At 36.2% G+C, this 27,994-nt stretch overlaps 1 protein-coding gene across 5 annotated transcripts; it reads right to left on the bottom strand.

Moving 5' to 3' along the window:
- Nucleotides 1-648: 648 nt before the first annotated feature.
- akna (AT-hook transcription factor) lies at nt 649-23,531 on the bottom strand. 5 transcript variants are annotated; one of them, XM_058757197.1, is made up of 25 exons: nt 23,331-23,531; nt 23,106-23,256; nt 19,239-19,588; nt 18,840-19,008; nt 15,445-16,282; nt 14,884-15,187; nt 13,950-14,024; nt 11,866-12,022; nt 10,727-10,854; nt 10,549-10,608; nt 10,358-10,476; nt 9,872-10,037; nt 9,608-9,777; nt 9,357-9,527; nt 8,010-8,256; nt 7,774-7,877; nt 7,141-7,433; nt 6,281-6,422; nt 5,166-5,315; nt 4,941-5,068; nt 4,657-4,785; nt 4,473-4,568; nt 4,275-4,376; nt 3,659-3,809; nt 649-2,109 (listed from the first exon to the last, which is right to left on the bottom strand). In XM_058757197.1, the coding sequence occupies exons 3-25, from the start codon at nt 19,422-19,424 to the stop codon at nt 1,866-1,868; spliced, it is 4,329 nt and encodes a 1,442-aa protein (XP_058613180.1). In that variant the 5' UTR covers nt 19,425-19,588; nt 23,106-23,256; nt 23,331-23,531; the 3' UTR covers nt 649-1,865. The 5 variants fall into 5 exon arrangements, with proteins under 5 accessions (XP_058613180.1, XP_058613181.1, XP_058613179.1 ...); XM_058757198.1 differs by having other exon boundaries at nt 23,106-23,253; XM_058757196.1 differs by having other exon boundaries at nt 23,106-23,531.
- Nucleotides 23,532-27,994: the final 4,463 nt, after the last annotated feature.

The following is a 27,994-nucleotide window of genomic DNA, read 5'->3' as shown; positions in this document are numbered from 1 at the left end:
CGCGTTTTCTGTGATGCAAACGCTTCTATGGTTCTCTCTCTTCTTTTAAATTATTACCTTCATTTGGGTTTGCTGTTGTATAGCTGTGTCGAACTGGATTGATTTCTATTCAATTTATTTTTCAGAGAATATCAATAAATAAGAACGTAGTCCGTCCTAAACCTGTTGATCTTACTGGGATTCTATGTTTGCGAGTGTTGAAGCACAAACTAAAGTATACTTCATGTGTACCGATGTACTAAGGCTGTCTAATAAATTGGCTTCCATTACAAATATGCAATCAGTAAATTTTTGTGACGTGCTCTGTACATGATTTCCTCTGGACTGCAATAGTCTCCTTTTTTCTTATATGAACAAAATTACATGGATTTATAAGGAAATGTATGATTTATAAATGGGTTCCAAAACAGGTTGAACTCTGAATTGATCAGTTTTTCATTATTATGCAGATGATTAAATACATGTTTAATAATTCCAGACCAGGAAATGGCTGCCTGTTATTTACAGCTTTTCCACGATCATGTTATATCAAATTAATATTGTTGTGGACTCTTTGATTCGCCACTAACCTTGATCACTGGTTTCTGAATACGTGATATATATAAATATAGCAACATCACACACCATGTCAAATAGTATAGAAACATTTATAGTATAAAAGTACAGCTCTATAAATACAAAACACATGGCGGAAACATTATTATTCATTAAATTTGCCTAACAAGGTGATGCCCAAAATAATTCATTTGTTTGTTTAAATTAACAAAGCAGCACTAAAAAGACATTCACCTCAGAAAGCTATATATAAATATTTAGGAACAATAATGCATAACCTATAAAAACATACACTAATAACTATTCCATTTTTGTTTCCACAAAGTGAATTACACGCTGGTCTATTCACACTGACCTCAACGCTGCTACAAACTCTTTGTAGGACTCAAAGCATGTTGGACTCTATATACTCCACACAATCAAACTGCTTTTTTTGACTGTGGGGTAGAAAACCATGTTACACAGGCATTTACATTAAAAAAAGGTTATGCCGTTTGGAAATTCTAGGTAAACAAATACAGCACAAAAGTATGGTAATATAAATAAAAACTCTAGAGCAGCGCTATACTTATTTTCTCCCTATTAGAAAAAACAATTAAGATTTGTTTAAGAAAAAACAAAACCGGTTCACATTCACACTGTGAAAATATGTTACATCATTTGGACTTTCCAGAAAAAGGCGTACTACAGTGGACCCAAAAGTATTTGGACATTTAAACCACACTTAAACATGCATTAATGTCTTGGCATTATATAACAAAAAATAAAGCCACCTGACTCTCCAAAACAAATGCTTTTAGTGGATATATGAAGTGCTCAAATTCACACAGGTGCCCTAGCATAGTGTATTTCAACATGTTCTAATGTTTGGAAATCACAAAGTGTCCAAATATGTTTTAACTCCATTTTGAACAGTATATTTATTGCTTTTTAAATCTAAAATTTTTTTTTTTACCTACAATGTAAAAAAACAAAACAATATTTCTCATATTTTTTGCTTTGCTAATGCAATTCCATGTATACATCTTTTAGTGTGGCCTAAGATTGGCCTAATATTTTTAGGGGTCACTGTATGTACAAACTTGAATGTTTAATGTTTAAGCTGCCACAATGCAACTATCAGTCTAAAAAAAAGTAGCTGTACACCTGAGACATTTCACATTTTTCATCACTTTCTGCTGCAGAGTTGCATGTCTGCATCAGTCACACCACTACGAGAAAAACTGTTTTGTTTTGTAAACTAATAAAAATGAGTAAACATCACTTTGGATAAAAATGTCTGCTAAATGGAACAGATGTAAACGCTGATGTCAGTAGGTGCAGGAAGAGGCGAGGAAGCTACTGCTGTGCAGTCCTGAGGCCAGAGAGTGAGCCATGTGATGTGAGACCGCTCTCATGTTTTTAGCTGCCGTGATGGCGCGGGTCAGAGAGCTGTTTAGAGTGTGCTGCTGATGGTCCAAAGAGAGAGAGCGTCTGCGATGACCTCTGATGGGACTGACTGAGATGTTAAAGGGTTGTGAGTAGGCCAGTGCCGTCACAGGACCGGAGAAGTACCTGCGGGAAAAAGAGAGAATGCTCAGTCTGTTGTGGACAGTTACACCAGAGGAGTTAGTTGTATGTTACTTAAAACTAATTGGGTCCCACTTTATATTAGGTGGCCTTAACTACTACATACTTGCATTTAAATTAATCATTTGATACAACGCACTTTTTGTGCACACATACACGTTTTTACATTGTACTTATATTTTAAAAAAATACCTAGATGTAATTACATCTGTACAATATATAATAATTACACTGTTGACCCATCCCTTACACCTTAACCCACCCACATTAAACCTACCCATACCACCAAACCTGTCCCTAACCTTACCCGTATCCCACCTCAATAGCAGCAAAAGTGTTTTGCTATACAATGAGTATACATTGTACTTATTTTTTAAGTCAAGTCAGTCAGTTTAAAGTATATAAATATATAATAATTATATAAATAATATTATGTAATATAAATATTATAGAAATATATCATATTTATACTACCGTTCAAAAGATCAGGGTAAGATATATATTTTAAAGAAATTAATACATTTATTCAGCAAGAAAGTAAAGGGATAGTTAACATTTTTTTTTTTTTTTTTAACAAAAATCTTAAATTGAATAACACTAAATTATTCAATAAAAATGTTATTAAAAAATAATAATATACAGTAGGGTTCAAATGTCCCCTGTAGGCCACTGTAGAAAATACTTATGTTTTACTTTTTTATTCTAGACAATTTTTATTCTATCCATCAATAAATTACTGTATATTATCAACACAAGTGAAAAATCAATTCAAAGCTTGAATTTCAGAATTATTTGGATCATGAATCAGAATTATTTGAAATCTGACATTTTATTTTAATTTGTCACCTAGAAATAGTTCATTATCTTCTAATTATTTGTGACTCTGGACCACAAAACCAGTCACAAGTAGCACGGGTATATTTGTAGCAATAGTCAACATTACATTGTATGGGTCAAAATGATCAATTCTTCTTTTATGTCAAAAATCATTAGGATATTAAGTAAAGATCATGTTCCATAAAGATATTATGTAAATTCCTACTGTAAATATATCAAAAATAATTTCTGATTAGTAATATGCATTGCTAAGAACTTCATTTGGATAACTTTAAAGGCAATTTTCTCAATATTTAGTTTTTTTGCACCCTCAGATTCCAGATTCTCACATAGTTGTTTCTCAGCCAAATATTATCCTATCCCAACAAACCACACATCAATGGAAAGCTTATTTATTCAAAAAACAATTGACCCTTATGACTAGTTTCGTGGTTCAGGGTCACATTTCTTCATTTTGAGTCATAATGATTCTTGTTTCCTAAATCCTAAAACTTTGTTTCCCTCTATGGTTAAATTAGATTTTGAATCCCAGATTTCCACAGTGGTCTCAGACGGGTTTTAATCAAGCCTGCAAAACTCATCGACTGAGAGGAAGTTGTTCTCATACATTTTTAGAGCCTGATTCATTGATCAAAGCAGCTGGAGAGGAAGCAGCAAGTAAATTAAGCTAATGGCCACTTTATCCCGAGGTACTCACAGAGTTGAAGGATAGACGGGCACATATGGGACAACTGGAACACCTCCCAGGACTGTGGGGGGAGGAGCCACATTCACACCTCCTCTGTCCCTCTGTAAGGAGGATCTCATTGGCTGACTCCCTCTGGGGGTGGAGACTGGCTCCTGATTGGCTAAATAAACACACATTTGAGAGTCAACATGATTCTTACATTTACATTTAGTCATTTAGCAGACGCTTTTATCCAAAGCAACTTACAAATGAGGACAACAGAAGCCATCAAAACCAACAAAAGAGCAACAACATGCAAGTGCTATGACAAGTCTCGGTTAGCCTAATGCAGTACACACAGCAAGGTTTTTTTTTTTTTTTTAGAAACAAGTAGATAGAATAGAAAAAAGAAAGCTAGTGTTAGTTTTTCAAGAAAAGCTAGCAGCTAGACAATATGCAATTGATAGAGGGTCAAGTGTGTGTGTGTTTTTTTTGTTTTTTTAAATAAAAAGACAGATAGATAAAATAGAATTAGAATAGACAATGTTAGAGTTAAAGGGTCAAATAAAGATGGAAGAGATGATTCTTGGTGATACAAGTCAGGACAAACTGTAAAAAAAAGTTCATAGATAATGACGTGTCAAACCTGGTTGAGAGGCTCTTTGATTGGCTTGTAATGCACCACACAATGAGCAATGGCTGCAGGAAGGCTGTGAGAGATGCGGAGAGCTCCTACTCCTCACTGGACCTTTAATTAACATTGTAAAGGACAGGAGGATCATTTATGAAATGTAAGCTCAGTAAATTTTAAACCCCATTATCATGATGGAGGTAAGATGCTTACGTGTCAAGGAACCAGTGCGGTCTTTTATGCAATGTGGGCAGGCAGGTTCTGGTCCTCGGCTTGATTCGGTTTCATCACTATTGTCAGATCTGCCTGCTGATGTTCAATTAAAATGACCACCATGTGTTCTTGATCATCATAAGAAAACTGGTCATTAATGTGGAATTATGAGGTCTTTTCTTACATGTACTGTCCTCTTTGTGATGTCCAAATCCTCTGGTTTGTCTTCTTCCTTGTGATGTCATAGGGGACATCAGGACATGTCTTAAATTTGATGGTCGTGGCTCAGATTGGACAAGCTCAGAATCGGTCGCTAAAGGGTTAATAAGACACATGGTGAACAAAATAATTACAGATTCAAACAACCAATGTTGCATCCAAGGGTCATTTAGGACCGTTAAGAAAATCTATTTGCATCCTTATGTATTCTACTGTAACTTTGAAAGATTAACGTGGAGCTAAACATACTCAGATGAGTTTGAGGCCGATGTCGAGGTAAAGATGCAGATCTTTGCCTCAGGGTGGGTCTTGACGAGTTTCCTCTCTCTTTTTCTCCATTCCTCCCTCTCTCTTTCTGTCGCCTTCTGTCTGAAGACCTAACAAATAAGGAACATCATGAAACCACTTTATGAATTAAAAGTTTCAGGTAAGATATATCATTTTGGACAGTCTAAGATCTTATATCTCCGGTACCTTGCGGTCTGTGCGGAAGCCTGATCTCTGGTATCTTCTGTGGCAGAAGTGGGCACTCTAACAGGACTGGCAGGTTTGGAGAGTCTCAGATTTCCCTCTAGTCTCTGCTTTAGTCGGTTCACTTCTTGCTGTAGAGATCGAAGAGCCTCTCTGAAACACATAAACATTATATAAAAGGCATTTTTTGGAGTCTGAAGAAAGAATAAAACGGATGAAATTAAAATCTGATTTTTGTCTGTCTGGATTCTGGAAGTCAGTTGCAGTTTCATACGATGAGTTGTTTATACATCAGGTGTTGCAACAAAGTTAAAACAACAGGGTATTTTAAGTGTGGGTTTATGGGTACATTACAATTTTTTTTAAAGTAACTGACCATTTTTTTTAAACAACATTGAATTGATCAAGTGACAGTTAAGATATTTATCTTTATAGATAATGTTATAAATGTCTTTTTTAAATACATGCTGTTTTATCACGGTTTCCACAAAATATTAATCAGCTCTACTGTTCTCAACACTGATAATAATCAGAAATATTTCTTAAGCACCAAAATAGGCTTTTCAGAATGATTTCAGAAAGATCATGTGACACAGAAGACTGGAAAAAATTCAGATTTGTCAACACAGAAATAAGTTAGATTCGAGTCCTCTTCAAACGTCCCAAGTCATGTTTAGAGTTAAGATCAAAACAGGGTTTAGAAATAACCATTCCAGTGTGGACCAAAAAGAGCGTTACATGCACTGCTAAAAGTGGTGGGTGTGTACATGTGGGTAGGTGAATATACACACAGAGGGTTACTGTTTTATTAATAGCTAATGGTGATTAATGCTGGTCGCTTGATGCGGAGCTGAATACATACCAGCGCACTCTTCAGCTAGTCTATTTGAGAGACAAACTCCTGCTGAATCAAAGAAAGGAAAGAATGAAAATTAAATCTAATTATCCAGATGGAACTCTGGCTGCCGTGAAGTGAAAAATGATTTCATAGAGACCACTTAATACCACTGGAGTTTTTCCCAGAACTCCTTTACAGTTGAGCCCTGGCTCAAAAAGAGCAGCCATAAATCTCTGCTTGTTTGTGCTGCAGTGGCCACGTCAGCCTTTCGGAAACTCACTGCTGATTTGTTAGCTGAACGGAACTTTGGGCTTTCAGGTGGTCACCGTGGTGATAAGGCACATGGAGGGAGGGGCTTCTGTGAGAGCGGAGCTGCTGATTGGATGGTTGTGGGTACTGGTCATCCTGTGCTTTCTCATCCCCTGATAAGAAACGGAATGAGGAAAGAAGAGTAAAAGCAGGATGCAGAGAGAGAGATAGAGAAAAAGGATGAAAAGAGAAATTCAGGGCCAGTATTAATGATGTGTTCAAACATCAGCATTATTCAAGACAAGATATATTTTTTTGGTTGGCTGGCGATTTATTGAAATTGCCAGCTTCCTTGACTATTTTTATTGCAAGTAGCCATAAATACCATGAAACATTATGAAAGGGCAAAGAGCAAAGAAAAAAACAAAAAAACAAACAAACATTTGCTCTAAATGATTCAGTCATATAGACAATATGACATAAGTTAACATTAACCTCAATTAACCTGGATTAATGTTGTAAAAAACTATAGATTAAAAAAAATATATATATAACTAATGTAATATTTTTATTATTCACGATTTATTATTTTATGTTAATTTATATACTACTATTAATTTTTCATTTAGATTAAAAATAAATTATGTTAATTTATCAAGCCTGAAATGTAGATTTTTTTTTAGTACTGCATATTACGAAATTAACATTAGATTAATAAATGCTGTAAAGCATGTGAAAGTATTATTCAGTTAGTTCATGAGACATTAACTCATGATTGCATTGACTACTGATTACAAACTGAATCTTATTGTAAGGTTTTACCAGTTATTATTGTGTTTTTTTTTTTTTTATATACATGTTTTTCATGTGAAATGGCAAACCTATACTCACCCTGATCACTCCCATGCTCTGATTGGCTGGTCAGGCTGCTCGGCCAGGGCAGGAGGGTGCTATTGGGCCAGTGAATGGGGGATACTGAGGGAGTAAGGCTGGAAGAAGAACACATTTCCTCCCCTCTTCTCCTCCTAACAGGACCCATGCGTCCTTCAGACTTGGTGAGGTGTTCTCTTTGGGTATTCGGAGATGGTTGTGATTGAGAAGGGGAGACGGCAAAAGGCTGTCTAGCAGGAGGAGCAGACTCTGGTCTTTCTGTGTTCGTATGTGGGCCAGACGGCCTGATGGAACTGGAGAAGACATCAGAAAAGAGAAAATATAAAGGTGTATAAATTCCCTAAGATAGCAAAGACAAACAGATTTTTATATTTTCTGAAAAATATATGGTTTTTGTTGGTCTCGTCTCCCATTTTATCATCAGGTGGAAAATTGTAAGTTTCATAGTTAAAGCACATCTCTCCTCAATGAGCCGCAACATTTGAGGTATCAGGCACAAATAGTGCAGGATGAGTCCCAAACCCTAAGTATGAACAGAAGCACCCCTAACACATTATATTCAGTAGTTTCTTATTTAATTATGGGTCACAGGATCAAATTCGAAGTGCTTTATACGGTGAAGGTGCTTCATACCTCAACACTGCCCTCTGCTGGAGAGGACTGTGTACTGCAGGAGTGAGCTGACTGCTCTCAGAGCCCATAAAGCCACTGTCTGTTTCTGGAGACTTAACCCCATCCTACAGTGTTAAAAATACACGTAAAAACTCTTACTAAAATCAAATCAAAACTCTTATTCATGCACATGAAGAAATAATCCATCAGATATGATATATAGTGTTGTTCATCACAAATAAAGCACAGTCACTGACCAGAGGGGTTGCTCTGACAGTCTTAGCCTTTGCTTTTAAGCCCATAGTTCTGGGTTCTGTGCTCTCTGCCAGGCTGGTCAGGCTACTGCTTTGAGTTTTCCTGTTTCCTGCCACTTTCCTTTCCCTGCCCAGTTGCCCTGGCAACACAGAGGAGTGGCAAAGAGCCTCTGGGTGAGTTTCCATAGAGTCGCACACCTGTGACCTGACAGATGGCCCGGAGGGAGGGACATAATCTGCTGCTGTCTGCCTAAAGAAAGAGAGAATGGAGAGATGAATGAGAGAGCAAACAGCCAGGTGTTGATAATGGTGGACTGGACTGAACTGCAGTTACCCTCAATTACCTTATTAAACCTGATAACAACATCTGATGTTTAGATCGCAAACACAGAAATATCATTATGTCTGTGACAGCTTTATAATCACAGAATTAGAATAAACTGGCAGAATGTTAAAGGTGGGGTATGTATTTTTTCAAAAACGCTACTCATGATGCGGAGGAGAGAGTGCTCAGTGCACATGATGGACATTAGCCGAGCCGAGCCGAGCCGAGCGATAACAGAAAGATAGAGATGGCGGATAAAAAAAACAAAAGAGGAAAATGTCTGCGGAACAAAAGAAGGCTTACACTGTGTCTACACCGGATGCGACAGTTGTTAGACACGGTGTTAAGATAAGGCAAGAAGTAGGACCCGTGTAAATATCGGATCAGCTTTCCAGCGCTGGAGAGAACTCAAGGAGCGGGAAGGCCTGCGATTGGATGCCGAGGTTGCTTTGTTTCTTCTTGATAGGTGAGTAACATTGGTTTTGCTTTGTTTCACACAACTAATTGTTGCCTAGGTTGCGTACATATATGTGGGTCGGAGCTATCAAAATAGGGGCGAGACCCTTTTGGGGTAGGGGCGTGTTTGTTTTGGTTGAAATATCAACATTGGCTACCAGAAATCACTTACCTCACCTTTAATAAGAAGAGGAGTTTCTAAACGGTTAATACTAAAATAAACTAAAAATTTAAATAAATAAATACTAAAATACTATATTTTAACGATGTTTCAAAATGGGCAGGGCTTATTAGTCAAGATGTTGTCTCTAATTGGTCAGATATAATCATTCTTACCTGTGGTACTTGTCATTTTTCTCAAGGTTTGTTAGTATGGCCCAATCACAGTGATGATTAAATAATGAAATAATTGTTTACAGATTACTGGAGAAGATCAGGCACTCACAAACATAATATTCCTCTCTTCTCTGACATATTGCAAGCATACCTAATGTTCACTCATCCTATTCTTTACTGTCTAAAGTTATTGACCCCTTAGAACTTCCAAACATTTGTAAAGCAGGACTCACTGCTGAGCAGATTTTGTCATCTCTTTCTCATTAACAATCCTGTGTTGTTGTCTGTCTGTTACACTTGTAGAGTGTACAAGAGAAGCAGAGTCTCCAAAATCCAGCAAGTCATGGCTCTTTAAAGTCACAGTTGGGTCCAGCATCCCAGGGAGCTCTTTAAAACTCTGATAGCTGGGTATAAAAACAACAAGAGGTTGAGCTTGACATGTAAAGCTGTTTGTTCTTACATTTGTTGGTCAACGGTCACTCACCAGTCCATGAGATTCCTGAAGTCTTTCTCCACACGCTGGTGTTTGTCTTGGAGGGGATGAAGAAGAAATGGGAGGATCTCCTCTTCCTCTCCGTCTGCATCACTCTCTCCGCTAACTGAACTAACCTCCACACCAACACAAGCCTCAGGACGGACAGCAGACAGTGGGCTCTGAGAAAGAAAGAAGGGGAAATCAGTACTTTCCTGTTCTTTAGATCTGTGAGGTTCAGAGGTTAGTGAGGTTTGGAGGTTAAGTCTGAGGCACCTCAGGTAGAGGTTCGGTCTCCAGCATGGACACAGAGAGCACATCTGAAGGAGGCAGAGGGTTTAATGTCGGTTCAGAAACAGGTTTATTCTGTTCTGCTTGCTCCAGTTGCTCCTTCAGCTCCTCCAATCGCATCCCTGACCTGAAGATCTGACCTTCTAGGTCCCTGTGTCACACAAACACACAGTATGAATATAAGTACTACAAACCAGCAGCACAGGAAGTATACAGGAAACACAATTTTGTCAATATTTGAATCAGCAACAAAAGACAACGACTATCTATGTGCAAATAATATATTATTACATTTTTAAACACCTGTTTTCTATTTTAATATAATTTCATCTGTAATTTATTCCTGTGAGGCAAAACTGAATTTTCAGCAGCTATTACTCCAGATTTCAGTCTCACGTGATCCTGCAGAAATTATTTTAATGCATTCTTGCTTAATAAAAGTATTTATACATACATATAAAAAGAGTCTACCTGTCTGGGTCAAAGGTGACATGCCCGCCTTTTCGCTGCTGCTGCATCTGATACTGGGCTCGTGCATCTAGGTAAGCATGTTCAAGAGACTCCTGTCCCTGTGCCAGTGTGGAGAGACCCTGTAGATTATTCAGAGTCAGTCTAACTTCATGTCTTAGAAAAATTCAATTTTTAATAAAGCATCAGCATACCTTTATCTGTTCACAGGGCTTGAGCTTCCCATTCTTTAGCAGTGTCTCAAAAGCATCAACCTGAAAAAAAAAAAGATTTAGGGTTCAAAGCACTGCTGTTAAAATAAAATGCCTGTTAATCTGAATTTTGACATAACTGTTTACACTGTTTCAAGTTAAAATTGTTCATTTGAAGTACCTGTAGCTGAAATCTATGAGTTTGTTTGGTCAGAGTCTCTGTTAGATGGTCTGCAGTGCGAGATCCAGACCTCCTCGAGCTGCCCGAGTTCACAGAGGAAGGACGAGTTGGTGTTTTTCTGCAGCTTTCTACAATGTGAACAAAGCAATTTTGAGATGATTTAATAAAATTGTTCAGTTTGACTACAAAGTAAATTTAGAACAGATTATAAGACAGTTCTGGAATTCAATTTTTATTTAAAATTTGATGCAAGGCATCAAATTCAAGCATAAATGTGGTTTTGACGCTTTTTAATATAATGTCATAGACTGCTTGTAAACGTCTCTTCCTTATAATATCACAAAATACACATGAATAAATATCAGAAGATATGTTGAAAGAAAAAGTACAACTTAATGAAATGTATCATGCCTCGCAATCACTCAATCAGTGTTTCAATTGTGGAAAGATGCAAATAAAACAGCTTGTAAACAATGTCACATAACATTTACCTCAGAAAACCAATTCAAAGTCCACAGCTTGCAAAAATAACACTGGAATATATAAGTGCTGCCAAACAATTAATCGCATCCAAAATAAAAGTTTGTGTTTACATAATATATGTGTGTGTACTGTGTATATTTATGTATATATAAATACATGCACATACAGTATATATTTTGGAAATGTTTACATGTATTTACATGTCTATATTTATATTCATATAATTTATACTATATATATATATATAAATATATTTAATATATAAACATAACATATATTTCTGAACGTATACATGTGTGTGTGTATTTATTTATATATACATAATAAATATACACAGTACACACACATTATGCAAACAAAAACTTTTATTTTGGATAAATCAATCATTTGACAGCACAAATATATATATTTGTGCTGTCAAATGATTATATATATATATATATATATATATATATATATATATATATATATATATATATATATATATAAAATTTGTTTTGTTTTTTATTACTACAAAAAGAAATCACCCAAAAATAAAAAAAGCTGCTGTGTTTTAAACTATTTACAGAATATACATGTATGTTTGAGTATGACAATAGTGTGATTTTTAAATACACAATACAAGCACACAGTTTTAAAGTGTCAGTGTGATGTACCTGAGTGATCCCTCTGCTTGATCAGGTGAGCAGAGCCTGCGCCGAACTCTGCCCTCTGCGCTTGAGGAAAACTGAGCGTTATGACCTTTGATGCTTCCTGAATAACACCTGACAGGATAGCTGTACTGGGTTTTGGGGGTTCAGAACAGAGACCAACCTGAAAACACACAGCATTATAACATTATATTCTTCTATGATACGATAATTGGTGACATCTGATCTTAAGTATCTCAAACAATTTCTGTTTCCCAATATATAGTGGGAAGAACATATCAAGGACTGTGTCGCCATCCATTGTGTAGATGCTGAGACCATCAGAGAAATACAGCCCTGTTTTGCCCACCCATGTGACAGACCCTCAGATTTACTGCAGACTAGTAACTTGAATCGCAAAGGAGCACAGAGGAGACTCACGTACAATAAAGGGCTCATAAAACAGCCCATTTAATGGTGTTTTCCACTGCTGGACTTGCCGATAAGACAATGGTTAGAGAAAAACTGAAAACACAATGTCAATAGGCTGATATCCATGCACTTCACACACACACACACACACACACACACGACTTAGGTGTGAGGTAATAGGTTTTGTGTGCTGAAATCTAATGGAAATCTCCTCTTGATAAGTCTCAGAGACACTAAATCATACTGAACACAACCTCAGCATGACCTCTGAGTCTTTTGAATAAAATCACCCATTTTCGAACACAATCAATATTATTACAGGATCAATACTAGAAGCAGATGATCAGATCTCAATTAGCAGTTTTACCAGCCTATGCTTACAACTTTCACATGGGGTAGGTGAAATAAATAAATCTTTTATTTATTATTTAATTTTTTGCTTTACTTACAATAATATATATATATATAATGATGATAATATTGTCGTTTATGTTTGACTCGTTGACCACTACCCTACATAAAATAAATGTTATATATTTCAAGTGATTGGAAAGGCCATTTCAATTTCTACAGTTTTATAATTTATCACCCACACCTATTCCCACATACATAAGAAACTACAACTAAGTCAATAAGGGATTAATGTGAATGAACCCTGTCTATCTCTGTTGTGTCTGTTAAAGCAGAGGCAGATGGCCAGGTCATGTGGGGGAAGAACTTAATTAGCATTAGAGAAAATGCAGCTGGAGATGCAAAACCAAACAGAGAAATAGCCTAAAATTAGCTACATTAAATAATTACCAACGTTGCTCTGTAAAAATCAGTGAAAATGTATGCACAGTTAGTAATTTCACACGTGTATCGCTGACCTCTTATGTAACAACGAAGGTAAACATGACATCACATCCTTTTTTAATCCTGTTGATGGCTCAGGCCCAGATTTGTTTCAGGTCACTTTGTCTTTGTCTTTTTTTTGTTTTCTACACTGAGGCAATGTAAGACCTCAGACAAATAAACAGAGCTCATTTCATCAAAATAAATGATAATGCCAATTAGGCTGTGAATCGATATAAATATTTAATCAATTTAAATATATAATTCCATGGTTTTTTTCATAGATAATGTGCTGCATTCACTTCCTTTTAAAGGAAATTATTTTTTTTAATGTGGAATTATTGTATTTTAGCAACAATTTCTGCATTAACTGTGTAAAAAAATAAAAAACAGTACATATCAGTGTACATTTGTGTTCATATACTAGTATGCAAATAATATAATGATTTGTACAAGTAATACTTTTGTATATACACTGCTTATTGTTTGCTAGTGTTTCTCTAAAATGGTTTGTCGTCTGAGGTAAGCCCTTTCTGCAGGCCTTTCATTGGAGGAAAAACATTACAATCAGAGACAGCCCTCAGTCTGAAAATGAGCTTGTGCTTGAATACGGCGGTGCTGCTAAACTGAGGGCTGTGATTATGGCGGTCACAAAAGAGATCCTGTATTTATATTGTGTTGACTCAGCCTGAGGAGTCTAAAAATAGCTCTCGCCGACATCAGAGCACATGCAGAAAGGAGACAGGCCTGCTGATACGAGGGAGAGTATAGCACTGAATTCACATCAACCTTCAGATGAAGGGGGAAAAAAGCATAAGACCATAAACACAGTCTGTGAAGCCAACCTTCGCTTCAAGGCGAAGTCGATCGATAGTATTTTCAGCTTCTGCATACTTGGTAAGCAGCCTGTTATAATCCTCCTGTGAGAAAAAGAGAGAGAGAGAAGAAAAAAATAAAAGACATGGATAGAGAAACATAACAGATGGCTTCATCTTTTAGCCTTTTTATTGGATAAATCAGCATCATTTTGAGTGTCAATATGTTTGTAATGCTACACTCCCTACGCTAAAATAAATCAATAAAATTCATCAAAACAGTGCACACTACAAAGGGAAACTGTATCCCACAATGCAATTCAATTTAAACTTCCCTCTTGAATATCAACCAGCATTTTGACATCTCATACTACTTTTACATAAAACTGCAAATATGTAAAATATGTAGAATATTACTGTTTAAAATGTTTATTGTTAGTGTATATATATATATATATATATATATTTAAATTACGAAACTAATAATTTAATATTTAAGAAATTAAGAAATATTAACATTTAAGAAATTAATATTTTTTATTCAGCAAAGATGCATTAAATTGATCAAAATTGACAGTAAAGTCATTTATCATGTTACAAATGATTTCCATTTCAAATAAATTGTTATTTTGAACTCTCTATTCAAAGAATCCTGAAAAAAAAAAAAAAAGTTTCCCAAAACATATTAAGCAGAAACAAAGAAAGCATGTTAGAATGAATTCTGAAGAATCATGTGACACTTTTATAGCACAAAAATAAATGACATTACGAAAAAAAAATATTAAAATAGAAAACAGTTGTTACAAAATAAATTGTAATAATATTTCACAATGTGTTTTCTTCATTTTTTGTGAGCATAAGAGACATAAAAAAAACTAAAATAATCTTACCAACTGTATACTATGCAGTAAATAGTATACTAGTATTTCACTTTGAACAGCATGTTCATGATTCACTCATATACCTGCAGCTGCTGCATCAGTGTGCTGGCCTGCTGGGGGCAGCGGAACTCCTCTGGCACTGTGCTGTGCAGACGCTTGTGGGCCCCACTGGTGGAGGGGCTTCCTGGAGACCCATCAGAGCTGCTCAAAAGGACCTCTCTCACAATCTCAGCAGGGGACTTGAACACTACAGGAAGATCTGGGTGTAAAGTTCTATCATGAGGAGGTTGACGGCTTTTAGGAGGTTTGTATCCACTCTTTTTCGGGAAACGTACCCTCGGCTCCACTTTGGAGAAATCAGGAAAAGGGTGACTCAGCTGTCCTTTCCTAAGAACACATATACAGCAATAATCAGTTCAAAAATAATGCTAAATTTGACTAAATGCACAGTATGGACTAATCACATAAGTTTACTGTATTTTGTATAAAAATATTTTTAATATTATTTCTCATTGTATTTTTATATTATTTACAGAGAGATTTATATATTGCATACTGATAAGTAAAAACTTATTTTAATTAGGGGTTAACTCATTAACAAATCAAGGGTCACATTATGAATTTGTGTCTATTTTTCATCTCACCTTACGTCATCTGGATCAGTGTGAGAGGTTTTGGAGGTTCTGTGGTTCTTTATTGCTGAAGACCGGTGAGGTGTAGGTGGCGGCGAACGCTCTGTGGAGGAGATGCTTGCTTTAGAAATGCACTGCGCTGGAATGGAAACCTGATCGTCACAGGAAGCTGGGTTTGTTTTTCTGGGAGAGGGCGTTGGAGGCTGTAGATTGTGGTTAGGACTGTGTAGCCCTAATTTTTCTCCACTCGTACCATCTTGGTGTGTTTTTCCAAGCCTGATTTTTATTACAGGGCTTTGAGTGTGAGGTGTGACCTTGTGTTTAATCTCCTCCCCTTTTGATCTAACCGCGTGGTATGATTTAGGGGTGCTAAGAGACGACTCTGCCCTCATGTCTGCCTCTGGAAAAGTCTCAGCTTCAATTCCACAGTTATTCATCAGTTTCTCTGAGGACAAATGGGGAAAACTGATGGGATTAGAAGTGTTTCTAAAGATACAATGTGAGACTGGCAGAAATTGCCCATTGGTTTCCTCAAGCTCCTCAGAATCACTTTGCTCAGAATGCTCTGGGATTCCTGAAATTGTAATATTTTGAGAGATCTCACTGCAATCACAGCTCTTCACCCTTTCAAACATAGATGCTATCTCTTCTGTGACAGGAAATGTTTGATCCATCAATCTCTGAGCATCTTCACACGTTTCTTTCTCTTCCGTTTCCTCATCAGTCATGTCCAGCACTGTTTCTCTCTGCGGGAAAGAGTTTAATTTGTGACTGAGGATTGTTGGGCTCCCTGTACTGTCCTCATCGTCAGTCCAAACACTTCGGTCATCATCTGTTTTGTGTTCTTCCTCTAAAAAAAGTGAGAAAGTGAACGAAAACCTTTTAGACCATATGGAATACTTCTACGATACTTATACTACTACCATTTAAAAGTTTGGGGTCATTAAAATGTTTTTGTCTCTTATACTCACCAAGCCTGCATTTACAGTATTTGATCAAAAATACAGTAAAAACAGTAACATTGTGAAATAGTATTGCAATTACTTTTCTATTTATTTTACATGTAATGTATTACTGTGATGCCAAAAATGAATTTTCAGCAGCCATTACTCCAGTCTTCAGTGTCACGTGATCCAGAAATCATTCTAATTTACTGAATTGGTGGTCTAGAAATAAAATTCTTATTATTATCAATGTTTCAAACAATTGTGCTGCTTAATATTTTTGTGGAAACCGTGGTATATTTTGTTTTCTCTGATGCACAGAAAGTTGATAAGAAAAGCATTTATTTGATGCTTAATTTCTTTACAAAACAAAACTAGAAAAAGAAAAAAAAACTTAACGGGATAGTTCACCCAAAAATGAAAATACTGTCATTAATTACTCACCCTCATGTCATTCCAAACCTGTAAGACCTTTGTTCATCTTCAGAACACAAATTAAGATTTTTTTGATGCATTCCGAGAGCTCGCTGATCCTCCCATAGACAGCAAGGATCCTTACACGATCAAGGCTCAGAAACGTAGCAAGGAGATCGTTAAAATAATCCATGTGACATCAGTAGTAAAATTACGGAATGTATCAAAAATATCTTAATTGTGACCCTGAACCACAAAACCAGTCATAAGTAGCATGGGTATATTTGTAGCAATAGCCAAAAATACATTGTATGGGTCAAAATGATTGATTTTTCTTTTATGCCAAAAATCATTAGGACATTAAGTAAAGATCATGTTCCATGAAGATATTTGGTCAATTTCCTACTGTAAATATATCAAAACTTAATTTTTGATTAGTAATATGCATCGCTAAGAACTTCATTTGGACAACTTTAAATGCGATTTTCTCAATATTTAGATTTTTTTGCACCCTCAGATTCCAGATTTTCAAATAGACTTGGTCGGTGTCGCGTCATAGCTGTGTGGGCGGAGTCGGCGTGGGGGAAAACGATTCTTTCCCCCTCATAGGAAAAGCATTGTGTGTGGTCTACAGAAATCATTTCTGTAGACCAACAGAGCAAGATACGTCGAAAATCTGAGCCGTATTGGGTCGGACTGTCCGTACGGTATCTGTGACTGGACAAACGATCCAACGGAATGGCCAGAGGTGCCGTGTCCAGACACTTTGTTACCTGATTGAGTCTCCAGACAAGAGACCGCTTACTACAAGCCTATACATGACTGCTTGTGAAAGTAAACATTTGTCGTTTTGTTTTGCTTAATTTTAATCAGTGTTGGGCAGTAACTAGTTACTAGTAACTTAGATCCTATAATAATATTACTTTTTGCAGTAACTAGTAGTGTAACTAATTAAGATTTCAGTAATAATATTAGTTACTTATGATACCTCAACCCCGCTGATTTAAAATCCAACAATCAAATCATTCCTAGATTTATTTTCATAATTTTCACGACTCACACATGCATGTGATGCCCCCAGTGCAGCAGGCAAGCTTGGAATATGGAAAAGCTTACATTCAATAGATTGCATTATATTGATTTTTTGTCAGGAAAAAAGATGATCTGAACACTGTGTAAGTTGTGGCTTTACTTTACTCTGGCATTAAATCCCACCCACATCCCTCTGATCAGCATGTGGTACATTATATTACTATAATTAAAAATCTTTTTGGAAAATTAAACAGTTTCTTACAAACTTATGTGATTTGATAAAATACATAATGAAATATAATCGTATATGGGTAACGGAGAAATTACAATTAGCTTCAAGCTACACATGACAATTAATGAGATGAATACAACACTTCTACTTGAATGTCACTATCAATCACTCTTGAGTGTTTGTAATAACCTGACTGCGATCCAATGTGGATTTTGGTCAAACAATGAGGCAGAAAAATGTGTGCTACCCGCTCAGATTGTGCTACCTCCGTCTGTTTATTCGGCAGTATATAAAACCTTCAGATCGGGATACTTTTTTTTACTTATTAGAGGTGCAGAACGCCACACAGCAACTTCTCAGCATTGCACCAAGCAAAAATCAATCGAAATGATAACAAAAAGTAACAAGGTCTCCACGCATTCATTTGAATGGTTTGTTTTCCCCCACGGCATAAACGGATGTGACGTTTTTGTGGGCATTCCCAGCAATGCCGACCAAGTCTATTGTTGTATCTCGGCCAAATATTGTCCTATCCTAACAAACCATACATCAATGGAAAGCTTATTTATTCATTTCATAAAATTGACCCTTATGACTGGTTTTGTGGTCCAGGGTCACAATTTATGTTCTGAAGATGAACGAAGGTCTTAGTGGTTTGGAATGACATGAGGATGAGTAATTAATGACAGAATTTTCATTTTTGGGTGAACTATCCCTTTAAAGAACGGTAGTGTATCTATGGATAAATGATCTCTTTACACAAAATTCAAAATGTGAGCCCTTACGCAGAGATGGAGAGCGGCAGTCATCTCCAGTGGCCTGAGAGAGCGGCTCAGAGTCCAGCAGCTCACTCAGGTGACAGCTTATCTCCTCTAGTGCAGGTGGTGGCCCATGCTCAGGCTCAGGGGTCTTCACATCCCACAACAGGTCTTCTGCAATCTCCTCCTCTCCTTCCTGATTGACACAATCATGAGATGGTTATTAAACAGTTGCAAGTTTTAAAAAGCACCATTAATCTAGAACCAGGGAATATAAATTGATTACATGTTTCTAATTAAATACAGTTGAACTCTGGCATGTGCTTTTAAGTGTAATGAGATTCTTCTGATGAAGAGCCCTGGTGAGACCGCTCTAAATTACCAATAAATGGGCAGCTATCAATCAAACCTCTCTGATGTCCTCACCTCCTGCTGCCCTTGACTCTCTGCCAGACCAATGATGCCATTCTCATCCATCTGGCTTTGAAAGTCCTCATCTGGTTCTCCATCCCAGCTGAAGTCCGACCCATCTGGGCTTGAGGGAGAGGAGTAAGCTGGGGCTGGTGTCCACACCAAAACCCCTGCGGTGGTACCACCTCTGCCCCGCTCCATTACCTGGCTCTTTATCGCTCTCTTTTACTCCACCTTGAGCTCCTATACCACCTGCAGCTCAACATTGATATTGATGTCATCTCTAGTAGCTGACCATTTATGAATGTTTTATGAACAGCCTGCGTAATGTCCACTCAAGGGTCATCAAGCTGATTTAACATGACCTGAAAAACAAAGAGATATCATATTTTATCATTGTCATTGATCAACTTATGCATTACCTTTCATGAGAAAACATTTCACAAAACTAATTACATCAAAGATAAATAATTATCAACTTCTTACAGAAACATTAACAGATAATAAATCAATTCAAGCTGAAGGAGAAGGAGGTGACTAAAGAGATTCGTTCTTAGTGAACGTACCCTTAAGCGTCTGCGTAACTCTTTACAATAGTCTAATTAATGCTGTCATTCATGTACCGTAGCTCAGTGCTAATTGAGCATGATGAAAGGCAACGCAAAGTCTGTAAACAGATGCTCTCAAGTGAAATCACAAAACATCTGAATAAATAATGCAGTTCTTCACCTGCATCATGAGCCCTGAGAGAAAGCAACAGAGCGTAAACTTAAAAACAGCAGATATATTTTTGTCTTCATGGAGTGCTTTTTTTTTTTTTTTTGGATGTACTAAATTCTTAGTCACTACAATTGTAAAATACTATTCCACCCAAAGTTGCATGTATACGTTAAGGTTTTGACATCCAGATTGGGCAAAAAAAAAAAAAAAATTTTCCCCCCTCACTCCCTGATTTTTATTAAGAACTAATATATACACTCTAGTTCCAAAGTCTGGAGTCACTAAGCAAGGATGCATTACATTGATTAAAAAATACACTAAAGACATTTATAATATTACTCAATATTTTTTTTTATTTTAAATCAATGCAAATCAGCATATTAGAATGATTTCTGAAGGATCATGTAATAATGAAGGCTGGAATAAAAAAAATGCTTTGCCTTCACAGGAATAAATCACATTTTAAAATAGATATTGAAATAGGAACAAGTTATTTTAAATTGTAATAAGATGCAGCCATGCTAAAATCTAACTGACCTTAAACTTTTGAAAGGCAGTGTGTGTGTGTGTACACACAAACACACACACACACACACACACACACACACACAGATGTCTGGTTTGCTATCCTTGTGGGGAATCTCCATAGGCGTAATGGTTTTTCTACTGTACAAACTGTATTTTCTATTGCCCTACACCAACACCACAGGAAACTTTCTGCATTTTTAAATTCTCAAAACTCATTCTGTATGATTTATAAGCTTGTTTCCCCATGGGGACCTCAATATAGGTCCTCACGGTGACACGAGTCCCCGTGAGTCTGTGTCCATTCAGGTCCCCACTGGGATAGAAAAACAGGTATACACTGTAAAAAAAAAAAAAAAAAAAAAAAAGTTTTAAGACAATCAGCTTCAGCAGATTTTGCTCAACTTATTTTTGTGGGAGATTCTCAAATTTTGCTATATAAACTTAAAACGACAAGTTGAGAAAACTCAAAAATCTGCTGAAGCTGGTTGCCTTAAAATTTTAAGTTGGCTCAACCTTTTTTTTTTTTTTTTTTTTTTACAGTGTATATACACATATATATTTTCATGTATTACACAATATAAAAGTAAACAATAAATAAAATAAACAAGCTAATAAATTGCACTTGACCTGAAGGGCATTGCTTGTTGCATAATCAAAACAAGAACTTCACTTTTGTCTCAATGCGTTTTTTTTTTTTTTTTACTTTTCATATTAAACAATAAGTAAACAACAGTCTAGGAGGTGAATTGTATGTAGTAGATGTTTCATCTAGAAAACAAACCACAACCTTCACAGGGCCCTTGGTCACCATGGTGACCACACAACAACAATCTCTGCCATGCACTGCAGGTCTTTAGGCATCAAAGCATCATTCCAAGAACAGCCAATCAGCATTCAGAACACTGCTTCACAGCAAAGATGAATAGCTGGGAAAGAACTTTCATATGGACGATAACAAAAGCCCTTTTATAAGAAAAGCAATGTTCCATTTTAAACCAAACTAAATTTGGTTTACGAGCCTTAAATTGTGTCGCTGCCACATCCAGGGCATAGCTGTGCATACTCGTCATTTTTAAAATCAAAACAAGTGCTTTGGGTCTAAGATATGAGCTAAAATTGCAAGTGACCCTGAAAAGACAAGCACACACATTCTTGTAATTTCTTAGTAAACTACAAGAATGGATATCTCAAGTCGTCACGTCCTGTGTGTAGCAGACCTATTTGTGTGGATGTAACTTTTGCTTGTTGTGACTAACTATTCCACAGAGACACACAAACCGTAGCAATCTGTCAGCATCCTCCGCCAGCATGAGCACAAATGTAGTCGCCGAGGGAGTCTGCTAATCTCCTGAGTGCAGTGCATTCTGCAGCAAACCTTAATTAAACACTTGTCTAAATCTCCGCCATCCATTCAGCGAGCCTGTGGTGAGCTCAGCCAAAAGCAACACGTATCCTATATATAGATCGTTCACTGTTACTGTACTTAGTAGCCTACATTACAGTGCCCACACACACAGATAGAGCTGAACAGGATTAATAAAACGAACAGTGAGCCCTAAAGCTCCTTAAAGGCCAAGAAGATCCACAGGGTCTGAGGGAGAATATTTGTGTTGTGATCAGACAGGCCACATGATTAACTCTAAAAAAACCCCCCAAAAAAACAAGTGTGTCGCATTCAAACCTTGAGCATCTCATCTGGGTTGAAATGGCATGTTTGTGATTATCTGATCATCTGTTCTGTAGTATCTTACATTTTGTCTAGATACATTTTTTCAGTAAGAAATGTACTTCAGATCTATAATCACTGATTCTAGTTCATATCCCAAAATAAACATACGAAGACTCATGCATGTAAAGTCCTTGATTAAAAATATAAAATACTCGTAAAATGTTTAGTAAAAGATTATGCTTTCCTCTCTCTTTCATTTATGGAAAATTATAACAAATGCAAAACATTGAAATAAACAACAACTTGGTAGTTGATAAACAACATTGATTTGAATAAAATTTTATCTTTTTGCATTTTATATTCATATAATATAATAAATTATACACACATAATAATTATAAAATATAATATGAGGCTGCAATGAATTCTAATAATTAAACAATAAAATGAGATATTACATCACATAATATATGTTCATGTCATTACATACTACAATAAATAACACTATAAAGCTACATTAAATGTTAATAAATAATGTCCACTACTCAACTACTATTTTTACTTAATCTGCTTTATTTTACATGTCAGTTAATAAAGTTAATAATAAAGCATATCCAAAAGCATTTTATATACTATATAAATTGGACATGCTTTATTATTAACTTTATAGTTATATTTTGTATAATATATAGTATATACATGGTTCTGAAATATAAATACTATATAAAATGTATAATTCATTTATTAGTATTATATGTGTTTATATGTTATATAGAAAGCTCTTGTACACTTGTACAACTTGACTAACGAGCAGGAGGTTTAACCTGTTGATCAGGAGCAAGGAAAGTTGCGAATATGCACGCTATTCAGCAGTGAAACACAAACACTGTTTGAGACATGCAATCTGTTATGAGGAACTTTAACATGCAAAGCTCCCCTGACTGTAGTATTTTAGCATTGCTTACCTTGAACTAACTGTCTTCGAGTGCAATGCGCTCTTCATGTGAATGCATGAACTTCAGACTGTTGCCTTGAGAACAGCACACAAACTAACACCGGCAGCCCGTCCTTCCTTCCAATCACCAAGCGACGAGGTCAACATAGACTTCTCACCTGCTTTTTGTCAAATGCATATAAGTTAACTCGAGGGTCCAGTTTGATTTTACTTTTACTTTTGTTGCTGTCCCAACCTTCAGCTCGCGTTATGCTGCTCGAGCTCTGCCCAAATCTCTGTAACTCACTCCACGCGACTAGTATTATTTCACTTCACACTTAAATATTCAAGAACAAAGCGAAATGTGCCAGGTTTTTGTGTTCTAGGGTGGAAATGGTCAACTTTTCTTGCAGGAAAACCACTAACACGCTACAACAAAGACGAAGTATTAATTAATTATGCAGCATTAAATCTAAGAGGAGCGAGACGTTGATTTGAAGGCGGGGCTTCGTTGTCAAAGTAAACAGAACACTGGATTGAGCATTGTGATTGGCTCCTCGACGAAGAAGGCGGGGTTTACAAAAGTACAAGACCATTCATATGCTCAGCATAACAATTATTATGAAACTATGAAATAGTCCTTCTCTTTAGGATGTCTTCATATAGCTTGACACAGAGCAAAAAGCGTATTTATAGTCATAAATCAACGTACTATAAAACGTTTGTTGTGATACACAGTTAGCCACATGATGGCGCCATAAAACAGCTATTTAAAATACGTAGCTGTCAGTAGTGGAAATATGGCCATACATTTTTTGCCATGTATCATGCACAGTACCAGTGAAAACCATTGTACAAGAATACAGTACACATAAATCAAAGTACCGTAGTATTAGTTCGTTTATATGGCAGTAGCCTAATCTAGTGCTTTTAGTTGATACACTATACTGTACATTTTACTTCTTTCAATTTATTTTTAATACAAACAAAAACGAAATCTAGACTTACATGCAAAATGAAGCCTGCAATCAATTATCCCCTCATATCCTGTGTTTTCCTCATCCAGCAATGCTAGCCTATATGGTTAATGAGGCTTTCTATTTGCATTGTACACCTCTAATGGTTTTCTCTGTGCTTTGACACCTAACGAATGAGAAACCATAAGATGCCTCATGTTTGCAGATAACTAACCAGTCAAGATAATCATGTGTTTGTTTGTGTATGAATCGGTTTGATCAAATGCGTTTCAAGGCATGCTACTAGGGAATTACTTCATATTTTAGTGAGACGTGAGGGTCTATTAATTTTACATTATCTCGCTGATTATAGTTAATGAGATTTGTACCTGCCACAAAGCACCAGAAACTGGTGGGAGATGAAGAATGAAAAGACAAAAGGAGGATTTTTCTTTTTTTTTCTGCACTTTGTCTTTATTGGAAAATAAATACACACTTTCTGTATAAATACCATGGCTGTGTAGTCTTTTCTTTAGACTGTACAAGAGGCAGGCAGACAGAGGAACAAAGGCAGCGGGTTGTTGAGGTAAAACAATTGTAAAGGGAATAAAATAAGATCATAAAAATGAATAAATACACAATTCTGGAAAAGTACAGCTGTGCAGCGATGTTTCAGCATACTGTGTTGATGTTAAAACACGAGTGCTTCTGAGGGAATTATTTTGAATGCAGGTCAAGTAGGAGAGCTCAAGCAGAAATTTTGACTGTCTTTTAAACGCTGTCAGTCACAACACCAGAAGATATCAGCAGGATGAAGCGTCTCAATCTTTATCTTCTTTACTAGGCCTGCTTAGAGTGCATGACATGTCACTTATGAAGTCATAAATGCTGTTTTGAAAGGTCATATAGACCTGCATTTGGCACTCTCCAAAAATACACTCCACTGTAGTGTCTCATGGCGTTTTTAAAACATTACCATTAGAATTGCAACCTTCACCAAATGGTAATTTGGCCTGTCCCACATCAGAGGTCATGACCTTCTTAATGGTATCCAACATAAATCATAATATCATGTTCAATAAATCGTCAAATATTTCTATTAACAAATTTAAATGATCAAAACATAACATTTAACTGTATATGACTGCTTAATTTCAGCATTTATTCTATTATTTTTGAACTTGATCAATTTTGTCTATTAAATTTTGATGGTTAATAAATGTAGAAAATGACTACATTACTAAACTGTACCGCTGTGATTTTTGTGTTTATATACCACTATAGTATTATTCATATTTTGTATGGGCTTTTATCTTTATATTTTATAAAATATATTTTATTTTAATTTTATGTGCTTTTGTACTTTTTTGGATTTTTAAAATATTTCTCTTAAGCTCTTTTTTTATTCTTTTTAGTCATTTTAGTACTTCAGCTTAAATTTATTTCAGTTAAATTGCCAAGGAAACATTTCTAATCTTACTTTAAGTTTTGAAGTTGAAGATTTTCATCTAATAGTTGTTTTATTTGCATTTTCAAAATGTTGTTGACAAGGTTACAAACACTGCAAGCCTCACTGAAACTGATCAGAAAATAAAACTATGACTTTGACCTTCTGAGGTTGGCAATCGACAAATAAGAGCATTAAATTTAAGACTTTCAGGATAAATCCTGAACATGCAATCTTGATTCTGTCAATGTGTTTGGGGACTTGTGAGGAACCATGTGTTTATGCATATTTGAAGGTCGGTACGGTCAGACATGCTTTTTGTTCTTTGATCTGTATTCCTGTCCACCAATGAAAACACAACAGCTCCGCGGCTCCACATGTGTGCTACAGAGAATCTCTATTTGAAGAGCTGCATCATTGGGATGAGATGCTGGTGCAAATACCCCTCTCTCTTCTCAGAAGCCCTTCATACTGATACCTTTGTGCATTCAGGACTTTGCCGTGAACGTTCTGCATCCGTGGGACGAGCAATGAAGCAAAGCGTTGACAAAAGAGTACATATCATTCCTAACGCTGTCAGACAGGTGTGTGCAGAACTGAGATTTCAGGGGATAAATTTGACTGGATAAATGCTTTACTGCACTCAGATGACTGATGAAAGCACAAATATACCCAACTGCAGGAAGTAAAAGAGACAAGGATAAAACAAATAAGAAACAAAATAAACAGGTGATAAAATCATGGATTTGGAGCAGCAAATCCATTACAATCACAGCAAAAATGATTTTCTTACACAGCGTTTTTGTCTGGTTTTCTAGTACAAATATTTAAATAGTCCTAAAACAAGACACACTTACTTGAGAAGCAAAATGACTTAAAGGGGTCATCGGATGCCCATTTTGCACAAGTTGATATGATTCTTTAGGGTCTTAATTAAAAGTCTATAACATACTTTGGTTAAAATTTCTTAACGGTAGTGTAAAAAACGCCTTCTTTACCCGGTCAAAATCAGCATCTGTTTTCATCAAGCCATTATAGTCCATGAGTATATAGCGATTTGCAAATTCAAATTCATAAAAACCCTTATACTCACTTCTGTAGGTGAGGCTGGATCAGAATGATTTGCGCGAACACAGACACATTTAGGCACATTCGGCGCATTCCCTTCGAAACGAAAGTTATCTTAATCCTCTGCGTCTTCAGCGGCTCAGATGTCAGGAGTAAATGACGACTGCTATATTCATTATTACATCCAACAACAAAACGCCTCAATCGCTTAATCTGAGACATAGGGTGACCATACAGGCCATTTTTACGGGACGCATCCTTGCCAGGATTTCTATATTGCCTAAAATGTAATAAGTTTTCTGTGCAGGTAGATCGTTGTGTGACATTCATGAGAGCTGTAGAGAGCAGAGCAGACGCTCCTTATGCTTTCAAATCGCGCCTACCTTGGTGTCTTTTTTGATCGGTGCGCAGCGACACTTCAAGTCAAACGAACAATCGTGCGCATATTTGCATCGCTTTGATCGTTCTCTGTAGATCTCACCTTCTCACGCGCAGCGCCACGATGTACAATACCTGCATGTTATTGGTCAAACTACTTTGGATGTTTTAGGCAATATTAAAATCCTGGCCAGGACGTGTCCCGTATGAACAGCGCATACGGCCACCCTACTGAGACATCTTGTCTTCCCCTGCACCGGAGTGACACAATGGCAGACAGCTCTCAGCTCAATCAGGGCAGGTCTAAGGTAAAATGGTCTTGTCAATCAACTATCGTGGGAGGGGCCTGTACAGAACTGTGTCATTCTGACAGGAATCTCAGAAAAGCCTGATTTGAGAAAGGGCATTTTAAAATAGGGATTTAAAAAAAAACCACTGGGTGGCTTTTTATCATTATAGGATGGATGTGTACACACACTTCCAACACACATTTATGTTCAAACAACTTGAAAAATGAATTTTGCATCCGATGATCCCTTTAAGATATGAAGTCTTGTTTTCTAAAAGGTTATTATATTCCAGTGGGGTAAGAAAAATAATCTTGTTGTCCCTTTGTATATATATATATATATATATATATATATATATATATATATATATATATATATATATATATATATATATATATATATATATATATATATATATATATATATATATATATATATATATATATATATATATATATATATATATATATATATATATATATATATATATATATAACTTTACAAACACAAACACACAAGATGTGATGGACTGGAGTCATGTGAATTACATGTGGATTAATATGATGTTTTTATTAGCTTTTTGGACTCTAATTCTGACGGCACCCATTCACTGCAGAGGATCCACTGGTGAGCCAATGATGTAATGCTTAATTTCTTCAAATCTGTTCTGATGATAAACTCATTTACATCTTAGATGGCCTGAGGGTGAGTAAATTGTCAGCAGGGGTCATCGGATGCAAAATTCACTTTTCAAGTTGTTTGAACATAAATGTGTGTTGGA

The sequence above is a fragment of the Onychostoma macrolepis genome, chromosome 21, assembly GCF_012432095.1.
Source record: "Onychostoma macrolepis isolate SWU-2019 chromosome 21, ASM1243209v1, whole genome shotgun sequence".
In the NCBI taxonomy this organism is placed as follows: Eukaryota; Metazoa; Chordata; class Actinopteri; order Cypriniformes; family Cyprinidae; genus Onychostoma; species Onychostoma macrolepis.
This window is presented reverse-complemented; position numbering and strand designations above follow the sequence as displayed.